At 40.9% G+C, this 16,627-nt stretch overlaps 1 protein-coding gene across 2 annotated transcripts in view; it reads right to left on the bottom strand.

Annotated features, from left to right (window-relative positions):
• The window catches only part of HECW2 (HECT, C2 and WW domain containing E3 ubiquitin protein ligase 2), a 417,979-nt gene that overhangs the window by 148,026 nt on the left and 253,326 nt on the right, over positions 1 to 16,627 (bottom strand). For both annotated transcript variants that reach the window (XM_060152403.1, XM_060152405.1), the window contains exon 4: positions 648 to 742. In XM_060152403.1, coding sequence (XP_060008386.1) covers positions 648 to 742 — 95 coding nt within the window. The remainder of the gene's footprint in view (positions 1 to 647; positions 743 to 16,627) is intronic.

Below are 16,627 nucleotides of genomic sequence, written 5' to 3'. Positions count from 1 at the left end.
ACAATCAGTTTCCTCCGAAGCTAAGTTAGATATCTCTTTCTTTAATGGAGGACCTGGTGAAAAGGTTGGCTTCTGTTGAGTGGCCACGTGATACCAAACATATGTGTGGTACCTTTAAGCACTATAGTTCAATTCAGCATCAGGAGGGATCCCACACTCTCTCCTGCAGGAACGGCGCATTTGTAATCCCCATCTCACACTCTCTTTGGGGTAAAAGTCTGTTAAACTGACTGGTAGGGAGAATCACCCACTACTTAAATTTTTTTTTTCTCTCTGAGTTCATGTAAATTAAATTCACAGAAGATGCAAAACGCCACCATTTCCTACCAACTGGCCACCCTGACAAAGTTTAAAAAAAAAAACCTTCCATGATGGACGGGCACTCACCAATTTCCTTCAGGAATAGGTTCCCCGGAGAGTTGACTATATACAGAATTATTATAAATCAAGCCATATTTTCCCACTGGTTTACATTATGGATTTAGTGAAGCCATCCTGTAAGTTATTTCCTTTCCCAAAACGGCGCCCACACTGCTATGTGTTTCCTTTGCATTGTTTCCCATAACCCTGCCAGAGCTGCACAGGCAAAAATAGAAACCAAGGCCTCTGGGACTGAGGCTCAAGGAAGCAGCCTGAGGGGCACTCACCATCACAGCAGGGTTCTTCACCGTGATGCAGGGGGTCGTGGCTCGCAGGGCTCCACTAATGCCGTGGTAGTATTTGAAACAGATTTTTATCTCCGCTGTAAATTGATTGGAGAAAAACAGTCATTTAAACACTGAAACAAATCCCTTAGGCATCACCTGAGGAAATCCACCCCTCCACCTCTCCGAAAATCCCACTCAGGACTCTTTGAGCGATCCCTTCCTTTCCAGTCAGAGGCAACAGATTATACCAACTCCTGTTTGATTTTATAGGCTTCTCTGAAAATGTCTAAGAACACCCCAAATATATTAGAAAAACAGTGCACAAAAACAACACGCCAAAATATTAGTGTAGAGATAAGAATAAAACTAGCTACCATTCAGTGAGGAGCTGCTGATGGACCACAGGGCTGCGTCTCTGCCCCCATTGTTACTGACCCCTCATATTTAACTCGGGAGGCAGAAATTCTTGCCCCCATAGAACAGCTGAAGCATTGAGGTTTGCCGAAGGTCAAACAAGTAAGAAACGACAGAGTCAGGACTCAAACCCCGTCCAATGGGGCTTTGCCCCATTCCAAAGCCTTCACTCCTATCCTCTACCATATAGACAGAATGCAGCTGTCAATGGAAATAAAAAAAGAGCAGACAGAGTATAAAAGATTGCTGTAGGAGACTCTGTGGTGAGAGGGTCTGGGGACCTGACTTAAATGTAGCCACTAGTACGCATCATATTCTGAAACCACCAGTAAATATATATCTACATCTCCACAGGTGTGGACAGATGTATGTATGTATATTAGATATAACTATAGGTGCGTGTGTATGTATATATATTTATATACTATATAATTTGAACTTGATAAAAAGCAATACAAATGTCAATTACTGTTTTTGGAAAGTAACTACAATTACCATGAAGCCAACAAGTGTCAAAGATAAACCCCAGAGTCACTGAAATTTCTCTGTATACAGAGCACCTGAGTCACTGAAGTTTCCCTGTGAGATGTCTTTTTCCCAAGGTGTCATTTAATAGAGGCAATGACACTGATGGGCAGGCTGCAGAGGAGAGTCCTAGCCTATAGGAGTGGAGTTACCCTCTCAACTGAGTCACCTGGATTATTAAAGTGGGACCACTCGATGTGATTCCCCAAGGAAATTAATCTTGCACTGACTTTCCTGACAGCACCAAGTGGTCTCCTACAGAGTATTTGGTTTGCTTATTTTAAGAAAAAGATACAATGATTAAAGAAAAATCCTACTTTAGGAATTTATATAGGAATATTTAGGAATATTACATATAAAAATATAATATTTCCCATCAATGAAAAAATACTAAATCTCATTAAAAAAAGGTCTATCATGGGTAAAATATCGAGTCTTTCCATTATGTACGTTAATCACGAAGCAGTGATCCACAACGAAGGCTGTATCATGAAGTGAAAGATTTTTACCATGCCCAGCACTATGCTAGACAGTGCAAGGGAATCAGAGAGAGGTTTCTGGTCTAGCAGGTGTTAAGATGACAAAATCCAGAAGAGAAGCACTGAAGAGGCAGAGTGACAGGTGGAAATGTGGAGATCGTGGAAAATATTCCACGTGAGGGCAAGTGGAGTCAGAAAGGTCTCATGGAACAAACAGAACTCAGACCTTCAGCTGAGAAAAATGGGGTTGGAGAGAGTTAGGAGTGAGTGGTGGCAAAAACAGGGAAGCAGGAATGAGCATGCTGGCTTGAGGACCAGCAAGACGACCCTGGTAGCAATTCTAGCTTTATTATGAACTCCCTGGAACCCTACATAAGTGAGTTGAGTGAGCACTAACACAGCTTTTTGGTGATTATGGAAATGTAATAACTATAGATCTGAGTAAACCACTGTCCCACTTGCTTTCCTTCAAGACCAATAGCATGTATCCTGCAAGAACGAAGCTAAGTAACACGTACAAGGCCTGTCAAAGCAGAACAAGCTCGGTGACAGGCGGGAGGACTGAATTCTGCAGGCATGAGCTCATTAGTATCACGTTCTACATGCCGGACACCAGCAGTGTGTGAATCTGCCTGCAGCAGTGCCTCACAGACCCAGCCAATGGTCAGTCAGTGAGCAGCTTATTTTTCAATAAAGAGAAGTGCATTTTTACAAGACATCTTCCCTCTCAAGTCAGGATGCCACCTCCTCTTTTCTAATGTTTTAACAGTCAGCGAGGTAAAAGACTAGGAAACAAACAGACCCCAATAAGCATCTGCTTATTTTTATCTGTAGATGTTGCTAGCCAGACCAGCGTTGCTAGCTGACCCGTTCTGACCGTTACTTTACTTCTTGCTAAAACAAAAATCTCCAACCCCCGTGATAAATGAGAATCCCTGAAACTATAAGATAAACTCATTCTCATTGTGCACAGCAGATTTTGTGGACATGATCACCAAAAACCGCAGACGTGACAGCTTCACAATGCTTTAAGATTCAATGTAAAGCCAAGGGGACTTACACAGATCACCAGTTACAAAACCAAATGCATAGGCAGGTCCTGGTCACCAGAGAGAAAACCCCAGTACCAGACAGAACTAGTTGCTTGCACCTCGACCGTTCAGGAGGACACCAGTGGAGACTTCTGCCCCTAAAATAGAGGAATGTTTCATGCTGAGTGGGAGGTTTCATCTTCACATATCATTTAGTGTTTTAGAAGGTCACTCAAGATTTTAAAAAATGGTGTAACTAAGCAACATCCCCTCTGAGGAAGAGAGAGAAGAGAGAGCAGAATTTTGATTAATGTCCCTGAACATTTTAGTTATGAGAAGAGGTAACTGGGAAGATTACTCAAAAGGGTGGAAAAGAGAAGTTGGTATTCATGCTTCTATTTTAGCTACAATTTTAAACTCTAACTGTAAGAGGAGACCAGAAAGCTATTGCTGAGAAATAGATACAAGAACAGGTGAAAGCAAACGTGGGCATGATGATGGAGCATCAGATAAGGGAGGAGCCACTGGCCACAGGGCCAGCCCTGCTCACAGGCAGGAAAGATGAAGGATATGGACTAAGGAGCATTCTACCTGACAACGGTTTCTCCACAGCCTGATGTGGCAGCTAATCAGGCCTCAAATTATGGAGGGGGAATACATATAACTATTCCTTTGGATTATAAAAAAAGAAGAGTATTTTCTCCAAAGCAACTGCTTATAAAAACATGTTGCCTTACTGGGAATATACTCAGACAAAACTATAATTCAAAAAGATACATGCACCCCTATGTTCATAGCAGCACTGTTCACAATAGCCCAAACATGGAAACAACCTAAATGTCCATCGACAGGTGAATGGATAAAGAAGATGTGGTACATATATACAATGGAATACTACTCAGCCATAAAAAAGAACGAAATAATGCCATTTGCAGCAACATGGATGCAACTAGAGCTTATCATACTAAGTGAAGTCAGAAAGAGAAAGACAAATACCATATGATCTCACTTATATGTGGAATCTAAAATATGGCGCAAATGAACCTATCTACAAAACAGAAACAGACTCATAGAGAACAGACTTGTGGTTGCCAAGAGGGAGGGGGGAAGGGAGAGGGACGGACTGGGAGTTTGGGGTTGGTAGATGCAAACTATTACATTTAGAATGGAAAAACAACAAGGTCCTACTGTATAGCACAGGGAACTCTATTCAATATCCTGGGATATGGGCTTCCCTGGTGGCGCAGTGGTTGAGAGTCTGCCTGTCGATGCAGGGGACACGGGTTCATGCCCCATTCTGGGAATATCCCACATGCCGCGGAGCGGCTGGGCCCGTGAGCCCTGGCCGCTGAACCTGCGCGTCCGGAGCCTGTGCTCTGCAATGCGAGAGGCCACAACAGTGAGAGGCCCGCGTACCACAAAAAAAACCAAAACCGAAAACAAATACAATATCCTGGGATAAACCATAATGGAAAAGAATATTAAAAAAGAATGTCTATATGTGTATAACTGAGTCACTTTGCTGTAGAGCTGAGATTGTGACAACATTGTAAATCAATTATACTTCAATAAAACAAATGTTGCCTTAGAGGCAGTGAACCAGGAGAAGGGTGAGGCCTCCCACATTAACCTTGAAGGACCTACAGTCTGGGCCAGCTCCTGGAAGGAAGAAAGCATTGCCGAGTGGCATCTTCTCTCTCTCAGGTCCCTTCTGAATAGCTGAAGCCAGTCATGAATCACAGAAATGTATTTTGGCCCCTTTCAATAATCTTCTGGACACTTTCGTTTATAGAGTTACTAGAAGATTTAGCTGCCTCTATTTAAATGCTGGTAAGACACAGAAACGCTTTTATTTTTAAAATTTTAACTTCCCAGCTTCCATTAAATACAAATGAAGAGGTCGCCCAGAGCAAGAGCTTGCCAGCTCCACGTCTACCACAGATGGGAGGGTGATGGCTGTCCAAAGACGGCACTTTGTACTTGTTGGGGGTGACTGGGAAGGTAGGAAGAACTTAAACCTGTTCCCAAGTAAAGGGGTTTCTGTAATTGTGTCACTCTGACATTGCATTTTAAAGCAATCATTCTACCATCTGCCTAAAGGAAGAAAAGATTTCTGTGTTTGTACATGAATAAAATACTTCTAGAACGATCACATGAAACTGGTAAAACTGATTGCCTTCAGGGAGGGGAAACTGGTGACTGGGGCATGAAGTTGGGGAGATAATTTACTTTCATTTTTGTGTCTTTTTAACATATACTCTTTTCGTCTATTATCTGTTCAAAATTTATTTTTAAAAAGCAATCTCAACTCAGCTACATTAACTCTAGGCAATGGTATAAGATTCCAATAAGATTCCAAGCCTTCTCGGAAAAAGGTTCTACAGGCCACTCCCTGCAAGAAATGGTTTTGTTTCAAAGACTGGGATCTTTGAAACACCATCCATCACCTTAAATAGCTACAAGATTCACTTAGGTAGTAGTTAATAGCTTGCTGCCATTTAGAAAATCTGGATTTTCCTCAAGTTTTAGAAGTTGACTATTTTGAACCATAAAGATGGATGGAATGGAAATGTCCTTCTTCCTTTAATCATTTCTGTTTCATTAAAATAGAATAATCTAAAAAAAATCAAGCTAATAGGAATTTATTCAAAAACATGATTTTAACCACTGCCTTTGTGCTTTTATTATATTCTTAATATTATGATTCCTATTGATAAGCTCTTTTATTCAGAGGCCACAAGTTGGGAAAGAGTAAACACATTCTAATGCTCATGCTTTTGAGGAAATTTAGCCACATTTCCAGGGACGTGCTCACCTGTTTATACGGTACCGCAGGTTGTCTTCTCTTTAACAAGGGCCAATGCAACCTGAAAGGGCCAGGCCCTCCCCTGCTAAAGCTCAGAAAAACCATCTTGAAAATCAAAGACAGACAATATCAGTATAATGTGGAAGAACCTAATAGGGTTAGAGAAGTAATTGGACCTTGTTTTTCTCATTACTTAGTAATGGCAGCTGGACCAATGTCGGAAAGTAAAGAGAAGTAGAAATAGGCAATAAAACGTAAAGTATGCTGGCAGAGAATGAAAAGCACCAAACCTCCATCTAAGGGGCAAAAAGGCCCTTCTGATGTTGGTGGGAAGGGCCTTATGAATGGAGGTTAGAGCAGGGGCTCTGACAGTACAAATAAGAGGCTGAGGCCACCCCTTTCCCCCCACCCAATAAAAAGTCACCCACAAAGGTTCTGTTTGGGCAAGGCACCACATCTTAGAAAGCACGCTAACCTGAGTGCCAATCAGAGATGAGGCTCTCACTCACACAAGCCACATGCACCTCTGCTATGCAGTTTCCTAATCCTGCCCACTTCCTAGGGCTGAGACAGGTAAGATATGTGAAAGCACTATATAATTCATACAAATGGCAATGTCCTATTATTACCATTAATGATCACAAAGCAGTTCAGTAAACAGCAATGTAGCTATTTCTAAGCTTATTCACTGATCCAGGAATCAGTGAGTTCTCGAATATTGCCTGGCACAAAGCTGATACTAAACTAAATACTTCACGATGGCTGGGGACACAGATGGACAGATGAGTAGAAGAAATAAAGGAAGGACAAAAAGCAGCTCTGAATGAATGAATGACCATAGTCTGTGAAAGACTATGAAGAATAAAATAGATATCCTAGCATGCCAAGACAATTCCTGAAACCTCTTACATTTCAAAACTCAAGAATACACATTGCTCAGGGGACCCATTCATTTTCTGCAAGCATAAGCTCATTTGAGGAACTGTGACAGTCCTATGACAAATAAGTGCAGATGAAGCTGATCCTCCTCTCCAATGTCTAGGAAGGTCACTTACTCAGAAATAAACCTGTCTTTGTCCTTCAAATTCATTCCAGTAGGTCCCGTAATAATATAAGCGTGGGCCTCCTGCCTCCTCTGGAGTTTATTCAGATAAACCAAAGCCATTTTACTTTCAGAAACAGGTTAAATAGTGCTCAAATCCAGGTTTGCCCATGAACTCAGATTAATTTTCTGAGAATTTACTTTGCTTGGACTTCTGATTAGCTAAAGATAAATTTTCTCTCTCAAGATGAAAGCAAAAATTTTAAAATGTCATAAGCTTTCAAGATCAGAGGCTGAAAACAGAAGTTTTTAACCCATACCCCCAATCCCGATTTTTTTGTTTCACACCGTCATCTCCAGAGATTCAAGCAAAACTTCATTATGCTGGGAAGTCCCCTTAGTTCTGCTCTTGCCAGACATAGGGTAAAAAGAAATTGACATCGAGTAGTGAGGAAGATGGCGGAAGAGTAAGACGCGGAGATCACCTTCCTCCCCACAGATACACCAGAAATACATCTACACGTGGAACAACTCCTACAGAACACCTACTGAACGCTGGCAGAAGACCTCAGACATCCCAAAAGGCAAGAAACCCACCCCACGTACCTGGGTAGGGCAAAAGAAAAAACAGAGACAAAAGGATAGGGACGGGACCTGCACCAGTGGGAGGGAGCTGTGAAGGAGGAAAGCTTTCCACACACTAGGAAGCCCCTTCGAGGGCGGAGACTGCAGGCGGCGGAGGGGGAAAGCTTCGTAGTCACGGAGGAGAGCGCAGCAACAGGGGTGCGGAGGGCAAAGCGGAGAGATTACCGCACAGAGGATCGGTGCCGACCGGAACTCACCAGCCTGAGAGGCTTGTCTGCTCACCCGCCGGCGCGGGCGGGTCTGGGAGCTGAGGCTCGGGCTTCGGAGCACAGTGAGAGGACTGGGGCTTCGGAGTGCCGCCGGGAGAGGACTGGGGCTGGCGGCGTGAACACAGCCTGAAGGGGGCTAGTGCACCACGGCTAGCCGGGAGGGAGTCCAGAGAAAAGTCTGGAGCTGCCGAAGAGGCAGGAGAGTTTTTCTTCCCTCTTTGTTTCCTGGTGCGCGAGGAGAGGGGATTCAGAGCGCTCCTTAAAGGAGCTCCAGAGACGGGCGCGAGCCGCGGCTATCAGCGCGGACCCCAGAGACGGGCATAAGACGCTAAGGCGGTTGCTGCCACCACCATGAAGCCTATATGCGAGCACAGGTCACTATAAACACCCCCCTTACGGGGAGCCTGTGCAGCCCGCCACTGCCAGGGGCCCAGGATCCACGGACAACTCACCCGGGAGAACGCATAGCGCACCTCAGGCTGGTGCAACGTCACGCCAGCCTCTGCCGCCGCAGGCTCGCCCCGCCCTCCGTGCCCCTCCCTCCCCCCCGGCCTGAGTGAGCCAGAGCCCCCGAATCAGTGGCTCCTTTAACCCCGTCCTGTCTGAGCGAAGAACAGACGCCCTCCGGCGACCTACACGCAGAGGCGGGGACAAATCCAAAGCTAGGCCCCGGGAGCTGTGAGAACAAAAAAGAGAAAGGGAAATCTCTCCCAGCAGCCTCATGAGCAGCGTTGGTTAAATCTCCACAATCAACTTGATGTACCTGCATCTGTGGAATACATGATAGACAACCAATCATCCCAAATTGAGGAGGTAGACTTTGAGAGCAAGATTTATGATTTTTTCCCCTTTTCCTCTTTTTGTGAGTGTGTATGTGTATGCTTCTGGGTGAGATTTTGTCTGTACAGCTTTGCTTCCACCATTTGTCCTAGGGTTCTATCCATCCGTTTTTCTTTTGTTTTTTTGCTTTTGTTTTTCTTTCTAAAAAAATTTTTTTCTTAATAATTATTTTAATAACTTAATTTTATCTTTATTTTATTTTATTTTATTTCTTTCTTTCCTTCCTTCCTTCCTCCCTTCCTTTCTTTCTTTCTTTCTACTTTTTCTTGCTTTTATTCTGAGCTGTGTGGATGAAAGGCTCTTGGTGCTGCAGCCAGGAGTCAGTGCTGTGCCTCTGAGGTGGGAGAGCCAACTTCAGGACACTGGTCCACAAGAGACCTCCCAGCTCCACATAATATCAAACAGCAAAATTCTCCCACAGATCTCCATCTCAACACCAGTACCCAGCTTCACTCAATGACCAGCAAGCTACAGAGCTGGACACCCTGGGCCAAAGAACTAGCAAGACAGGAACACAACCCCACGCATTAGCAGAGAGGTTGCCTAAAATCATAAAAGGCCACACACACCCCAAAACACACCAACAGACGTGGACCTGCCCACCAGACAGACAAGATCCAGCCTCATCCACCGGAACACAGGCACTAGTCACCTCCACCAGGAAGCCTACACAACCCACTGAACCAACTTTAGCCACTGGGGAGAGACACCAAAAACAACGGGAACTACGAACCTGCAGCCTGCAAAAAGGAGACCCCAAACACAGTAAGTTAAGCAAAATGAGAAGACAGAAAAACACACAGCTGATGAAGGAGCAAGATAAAAACCCACCAGACCTAACAAATGAAGAGGAAATAGGCAGTCTACCTGAAAAAGAATTCAGAATAATGATAGTAAAGATGATCCAAAATCTTGGAAATAGAATAGAGAAAATGCAAGAAACATTTAACAAGGACCTAGAAGAACTAAAGATGAAACAAGCAACGATGAATAACACAATAAATGAAATTAAAAATACTCTAGATGGGATCAATAGCAGAATAACTGAGGCAGAAGAACGGATAAGTGACATGGAAGATAAAATAGTGGAAATAACTACTGCAGAGCAGAATAAAGAAAAAAGAATGAAAAGAACTGAGGACAGTCTCAGAGACCTCTGGGACAACATTAAATGCACCAACATTCGAATTATAGGGGTTCCAGAAGAAGAAGAGAAAAAGAAAGGGACTGCGAAAATATTTGAAGAGATTATAGTTGAAAACTTCCCTAATATGGGAAAGGAAATAGTTACTCAAGTCCAGGAAGCACAGAGAGTCCCATACGGATAAATCCAAGGAGAAATACGCCAAGACATATATTAATCAAACTGTCAAAAATTAAATTCAAAGAAAAAGTAGTAAAAGCAGCAAGGGAAAAACAACAAATAACACACAAGGGAATCCCCATAAGGTTAACAGCTGATCTTTCAGCAGAAACTCTGCAAAACAGAAGGGACTGACAGGACATATTTAAAGTGATGAAGGAGAAAAACCTACAATCAAGATTACTCTACCCAGCAAGGATCTCATTCAGATTTGATGGAGAAATTAAAACCTTTACAGACAAGCAAAAGCTGAGAGAGTTCAGCACTACCAAACCAGCTTTACAACAACTGCTAAAGGAACTTCTCTAGGTAAGAAACACAAGAGAAGGAAAAGACCTACAAAAACGAACCCAAAACAATTAAGAAAATGGGAATAGGAACATACATATTGATAATTACCTTAAATGTAAATGGACTAACTGCTCCCACCAAAAGACACAGATTGGCTGGATGGATACAAAAACAAGACCCATCTATGTGCTGTCTACAAGAGACCCACTTCAGACCTAGAGACACATACAGACTGAAAGTAAGGGGATGGAAAAAGATATTCCATGCAAATGGAAAACAAAAGAAAGCTGGAGTAGCAATTCTCATATCAGACAAAATAGACTTTAAAATAAAGACTATTAGAAGAGACAAAGAAGGACACTACATAATGATCAAGGGATCAATCCAAGAAGATATAACAATTGTAAATATTTATGCAACCAACATAGGAGCACCTCAATACATAAGGCTAATACTAACAGCCATAAAAGGGGAAATCAACAGTAACACATTCTTAATAGGCGACTTTAACACCCCACTTTCACCAATGGACAGATCATCCAAAATGAAAATAAATAAGGAAACACAAGCTTTAATGATACATTAAACAAGATGGACTTAATTGATATTTATAGCACATTCCATCCAAAAAAATCAGAATACACATTTTTCTCGAGTGCTCATGGAACATTCTCCAGGATAGATCATATCTTGGGTCACAATTCAAGCCTTGGTAAATTTAAGAAAATTGAAATTGGATCAAGTATCTTTTCCGACCACAACACTATGAGACTAAATTTCAATTACAGGAAAAGATCTGTAGAAAATACAAACACATGGAGGCTAAACAATACACTACTTAATAATGAAGTGATCACTGAAGAAATCAAAGAGGAAATAAAAAATACCTAGAAACAAATGACAATGGAGACACGACGACCCAACACCTATGGGATGCAGCAAAAGCAGTTCTAAGAGGGAATTTTATGGCAATACAATCCTACCTTAAGAAACAGGATGCATCTCGAATAAACAACCTAACCTTGCACCTAAAGCAATTAGAGAAAGAAGAACAAAAAACCCCCAAAGTTAGCAGAAGGAAAGAAATCATAAAAATCAGATCAGAAATAAATGAAAAAGAAATGAAGGAAACGATAGCAAAGATCAATAAAACTAAAAGCTGGTTCTTTGAGAAGATAAACAAAATTGATAAACCATTAGCCAGTCTTATCAAGAAAAAAGGGAGAAGTTTCAAATCAATAGAATTAGAAATGAAAAAGGAGAAGTAACAACCGACACTGCAGAAATACAAAGGATCATGAGAGATTACTACAAGCAACTCTATGCCAATAAAATGGACAACCTGGAAGAAATGGACAAAATCTTAGAAATGCATAACCTGCCAAGACTGAATCAGGAAGAAACAGAAAATATGAACAGACCAATCACAAGCACTGAAATTGAAACTGTGATTAAAAATCTTCCAACAAACAAAAGCCCAGGACCAGATGGCTTCACAGGCGAATTCTATCAAACTTTTAGAGAAGAGCTAACACCTATCCTTCTCAAACTCTTCCAAAATATAGCAGAGGAAGGAACACTCCCAAACTCATTCTACGAGGCCACCATCACCCTGATACCAAAACCAGACAAGGATGTCACAAAGAAAGAAAACTACAGGCCAGTATCACTGATGAACATAGATGCAAAATCCTCATCAAAATACTAGCAAACAGAATCCAACAGCACATTAAAAGAATCATACACCATGATCAAATGGGGTTTATTCCAGGTATGCAAGGATTCTTCAGTATATGCAAATCAATCAACGTGATACACCATATTAACAAATTGAAGGAGAAAAACCATATGATCATCTCAATAGATGCAAAGAAAGCTTTCGACAAAATTCAACACCCATTTATGATAAAAACTCTACAGATAGTAGGCATAGAGGGAAATTTCCTCAACATAATAAAGGCCATATATGACAGACCCACAGCCAACATCATCCTCAATGGTGAAAAACTGAAAGCACTTCCACTAAGATCAGGAAAAAGGCAAGGTTGCCCACTCTCACCACTCTTAGTCAACATAGTTTTGGAAGTTTTAGCCACAGCAATCAGAGAAGAAAAGGAAATAAAAGGAATCCAAATTGGAAAAGAAGTAGTAAAGCTGTCACTGTTTGCAGATGACATGATACTATACATAGAGAATCCTAAAAATGCTACCAGAAAACTACTAGAGCTAATCAATGAATTTGGTAAAGTAGCAGGATACAAAATTAATGCACAGAAATCTCTTGCATTCCTATACATTAATGATGAAAAATCTGAAAGTGAAATCAAGAAAACACTTCCATTTACCATTGCAACAAAAAGAATAAAATATCTAGGAATAAACCTACCTAAGGAGACAAAAGACCTGTATGCAGAAATTTATAAGACACTGATGAAAGAAATTAAAGATGATACAAATAGATGGAGAGATATACCATGTTCTTGGATTGGAAGAATCAACATTGTGAAAATGACTCTACTACCCAAAGTGATCTACAGATTCAATGCAATCCCTATCAAACTACCACTGGCATTTTTCACAGAACTAGAACAAAAATTTTCACAATTTGTATGGAAACACAAAAGGCCCCAAATAGCCAAAGCAGTCTTGAGAACGAAAAATGGAGCTGGAGGAATCAGGCTCCCTGACTTCAAACTATACTACAAAGCTACAGTAATCAAGAGAGTATGGAACTGGCACAAAAACAGAAAGAGAGATCAATGGAACAGAATAGAAAGCCCAGAGATAAACCCACACACATACGGTCACCTTATCTTTGATAAAGGAGGCAGGAATGTACAGTGGAGAAAGGACAGCCTCTTCAATAAGTGGTGCTGGGAAAACTGGACAGGTACATGTAAAAGTATGAGATTAGATCACTCCCTAATGCCATACAGAAAAATAAGCTCAAAGTGGATTAAAGACCTAAATGTAAGGCCAGAAACTATCAAACTCTTAGAGGAAAACATAGGCAGAACACTCTATGACATAAATCACAGCAAGATTCTTTTTGACCCACCTCCTAGAGAAATGGACATAAAAACAAAAATAAACAAATGGGACCTAATGAAACTTCAAAGCTTTTGCACAACAAAGGAAACCATAAACAAGATGACAAAACCCTCAGAATGGGAGAAAATATTTGCAAATGAAGCAACTGACAAAGGATTAATCTCCAAAATTTACAAGCAGCTCATGCGGCTCAACGTCAAAAAAACAAACAACCCAATCCAAAAATGGGCAGAAGACCTAAATAGACATTTCTCCAAAGAAGATATACAGATCACCAACAAACACATGAAAGGATGCTCAATGTCACTAATCATTAGAGAAATGCAAATCAAAACTACAATGAGATATCATCTCACACCAGTCAGAATGGCCATCATCAAAAAATCTAGAAAGAATAAATGCTGGGGAGGGTGTGGAGAAAAGGGAACACTCTTGCACTGCTGGTGGGAATGTAAAATGGTACAGCCACTATGGAGAACAGTATGGAGGTTCCTTAAAAAACTACAAATAGAACTACCATATGACCCAGCAGTCCCACTACTGGGCATATACCCTGAGAAAACCATAATTCAAAAAGAGTCATGTACCAAAATGTTCATTGTAGCTCTATTTACAATAGCCAGGTGATGGAAGCAACCTAAGTGTCTATCATCTGATTAATGGTTAAAGAAGATGTGGCACATATATACAATGGAATATTACTCAGCCATAAAAAGAAACGAAAGTGAGCTATTTGTAATGAGGTGGATGGACCTAGAGTCTGTCATACAGAGTGAAGTAAGTCAGAAAGAGAAAGACAAATACCGTATGGTAACACATATATATGGAATTTAAGAAAAAAAAAGTGTCATGAAGAACCTTGGGGTAAGACAGGAATAAAGACACAGACCTACTAGAGAATGGACTTGAGGATATGGGGAGGGGGAAGGGTAAGCTGTGACAAAGCGAGAGAGAGGCATGGACATATATACACTACCAAACGTAAAACAGATAGCTAGTGGGAAGCAGCGGCATAGCACAGGGAGATCAGATCGGTGCTTTGTGACCGCCTGGAGGGGTGGGATAGGGAGGGTGGGAGGGAGGGAGACGTAAGAGGGAACAGATATGCGAACATATGTATATGTATAACTGATTCACTTTGTTATAAAGCAGAAACCAACACACCATTGTAAAGCAATTATACTCCAATAAAGATGTAAAAAAAAAAATGTTGTCTATGAGACCTAAGAGACACAGACTACACTTCTAAGCACTGATATAAACACCACCTGAGGTTTTTACACTGAATGGATTTTGAAAAGATAGGGATGTGTGTTGGGGGAGATCCCATTCTGATGAATGAAGATAAACTTATTCTAAAGCCAAATCTTTCGGTAATTCCTATTCACTGTCTTGCACTTAAACTTATACAACTTTTCTCCGTCCTTAAAAATGCATTACTTGGGCTTCCCTGGTGGCGCAGTGGTTGAGAGTCCGCCTGCTGATGCAGGGGACACGGGTTTGTGCCCCGGTCTGGGAGGATCCCACATGCCGCGGGGCGGCTGAGCCCGTGGGCCATGGCCGCTGAGCCTGCGTGTCCGGAGCCTGTGCTCCGCAACGGGAGAGGCCACAGCAGTGAGAGGCCCGCGTACCACAAAAAAATAAAAAATGCATTACTAAATATTTCCAGTTTTACAACTGTGCTACACAATACCCCCAATTTTGTGTGTGAAGAATTAAGGTGGAAATGCTAAATTAGAGGAGAAAAGCAAAAGCATTCCCAATTCCTAGCTTCAATATCAAGCCCATTTCTGTTAAATACTAAGACTGAGATGTGAAGAAAAAATTTTGTCATGCCAGAGATGTTTACTATACCCTAATCAGCCAGGACATTATGAATCTCTAATTCATACTTCATGGGGAAAGAAAATCAATCATGTCAAGTGGGATACTCTGTAAATGGGTCTCTTATATATGTTACAAATTATAGCAGTGTGTGGTACTGACTTCTTCCCAGATGTTCACATGAGCCCCATCATGTGAATCTGCGCACTCCATCAACAGGCAACCATTCCTAGCCGTCTCCAGCATTTTAAAGCAAACAGGAAGGTTGTTTTGCCTTTTTCCCTGAAGTTCAGTTGGCAATACTTCTCAGCTAGACCATCCTCTTAAGCCCTGGGATCTTTTCAAAGGAGGAATTACACTGAAAGTAAACCCAGCTACTTCCCATTCCATTTTCACCAGATTCTTTTACCACTTATTTTTCTCATTACTTAGTAATGGCAGCTGGACAAATGTTGGAAAGCAAAGAGAAGTAGAAATAGGCAATAAAAACAAATCACTCATAATCTCACCTCCCAGATACATCCCTTGTTCACATTTTGGCAAATCTCCTTCCAGACTTTTTCCTACATGCTGTATTAGCTGGGATTATGCTGTATGTATCTGCTTCCCGCTTATTGTTAATATCATGAGCATTTTCCCTTAAAAACTACATTCCATGTAAGGAGAAAATCTCGCCAGAAATTGAACTATGAAAAAAAAGACAGTCCTTAGAGGACAGAAGTGGGATTTGAGAAAACTATGAAATGCTGACCTACCAGTAAGGATGGTCAAAGAAATTATCTGGTGTCTTCAATGGCAATTCAAAATAATAGATGTTAATCTTTTAAAATGACTTTTTATATTACAGAAGTTTTACATGCTTCAAGAAAGACATGCTTACATCAGATTTCCATTTAATCAAACTTACTTTATAGTTTATGGTTTAATAACTACCATTCTTAAGTACCAGTATCCATACACTCTCTTTCTTTCTTATATTAAATCCCTTGCATATAGAAAATTTAATTCTTACACAGAGCTAAACAGCTCAGAAAAATTTTAAAGAGCTCATTTTTTTCTACATTAAAGAAAAGTAAATTCTATAAATGTAGAAGTTAACCTGGACCAACTAGTAAATCATTTACATATATAATACTATATATAAGTACTATATATAAGCATTTGTATTTATAAGTAAGTATCAATATAAATCAGATCAACTGGGAAATTGTTATTTGCAGTCAATTTCTGATTCCTAATAAATGACCTCTATGGCAGTGTGCCCCACACTATCTCATCTACACTTGGAAAGACCAAGACCCAAATGCAAAACTTATTCTGCTGCTGGGAAAAATGACAGTCAAGTATTCTACAGGCAAATAAAACTCTTAGATTAACTGAAATCTTGAATTATTCTTTCTGCTCCTTGTAACTAATATAATATTAAATATAAATGAGATATAAGGGTATATAAATATGTG

Source organism: Lagenorhynchus albirostris, chromosome 6 (genome assembly GCF_949774975.1).
Source record: "Lagenorhynchus albirostris chromosome 6, mLagAlb1.1, whole genome shotgun sequence".
Lineage (NCBI taxonomy): Eukaryota > Metazoa > Chordata > Mammalia > Artiodactyla > Delphinidae > Lagenorhynchus > Lagenorhynchus albirostris.
This window is presented reverse-complemented; position numbering and strand designations above follow the sequence as displayed.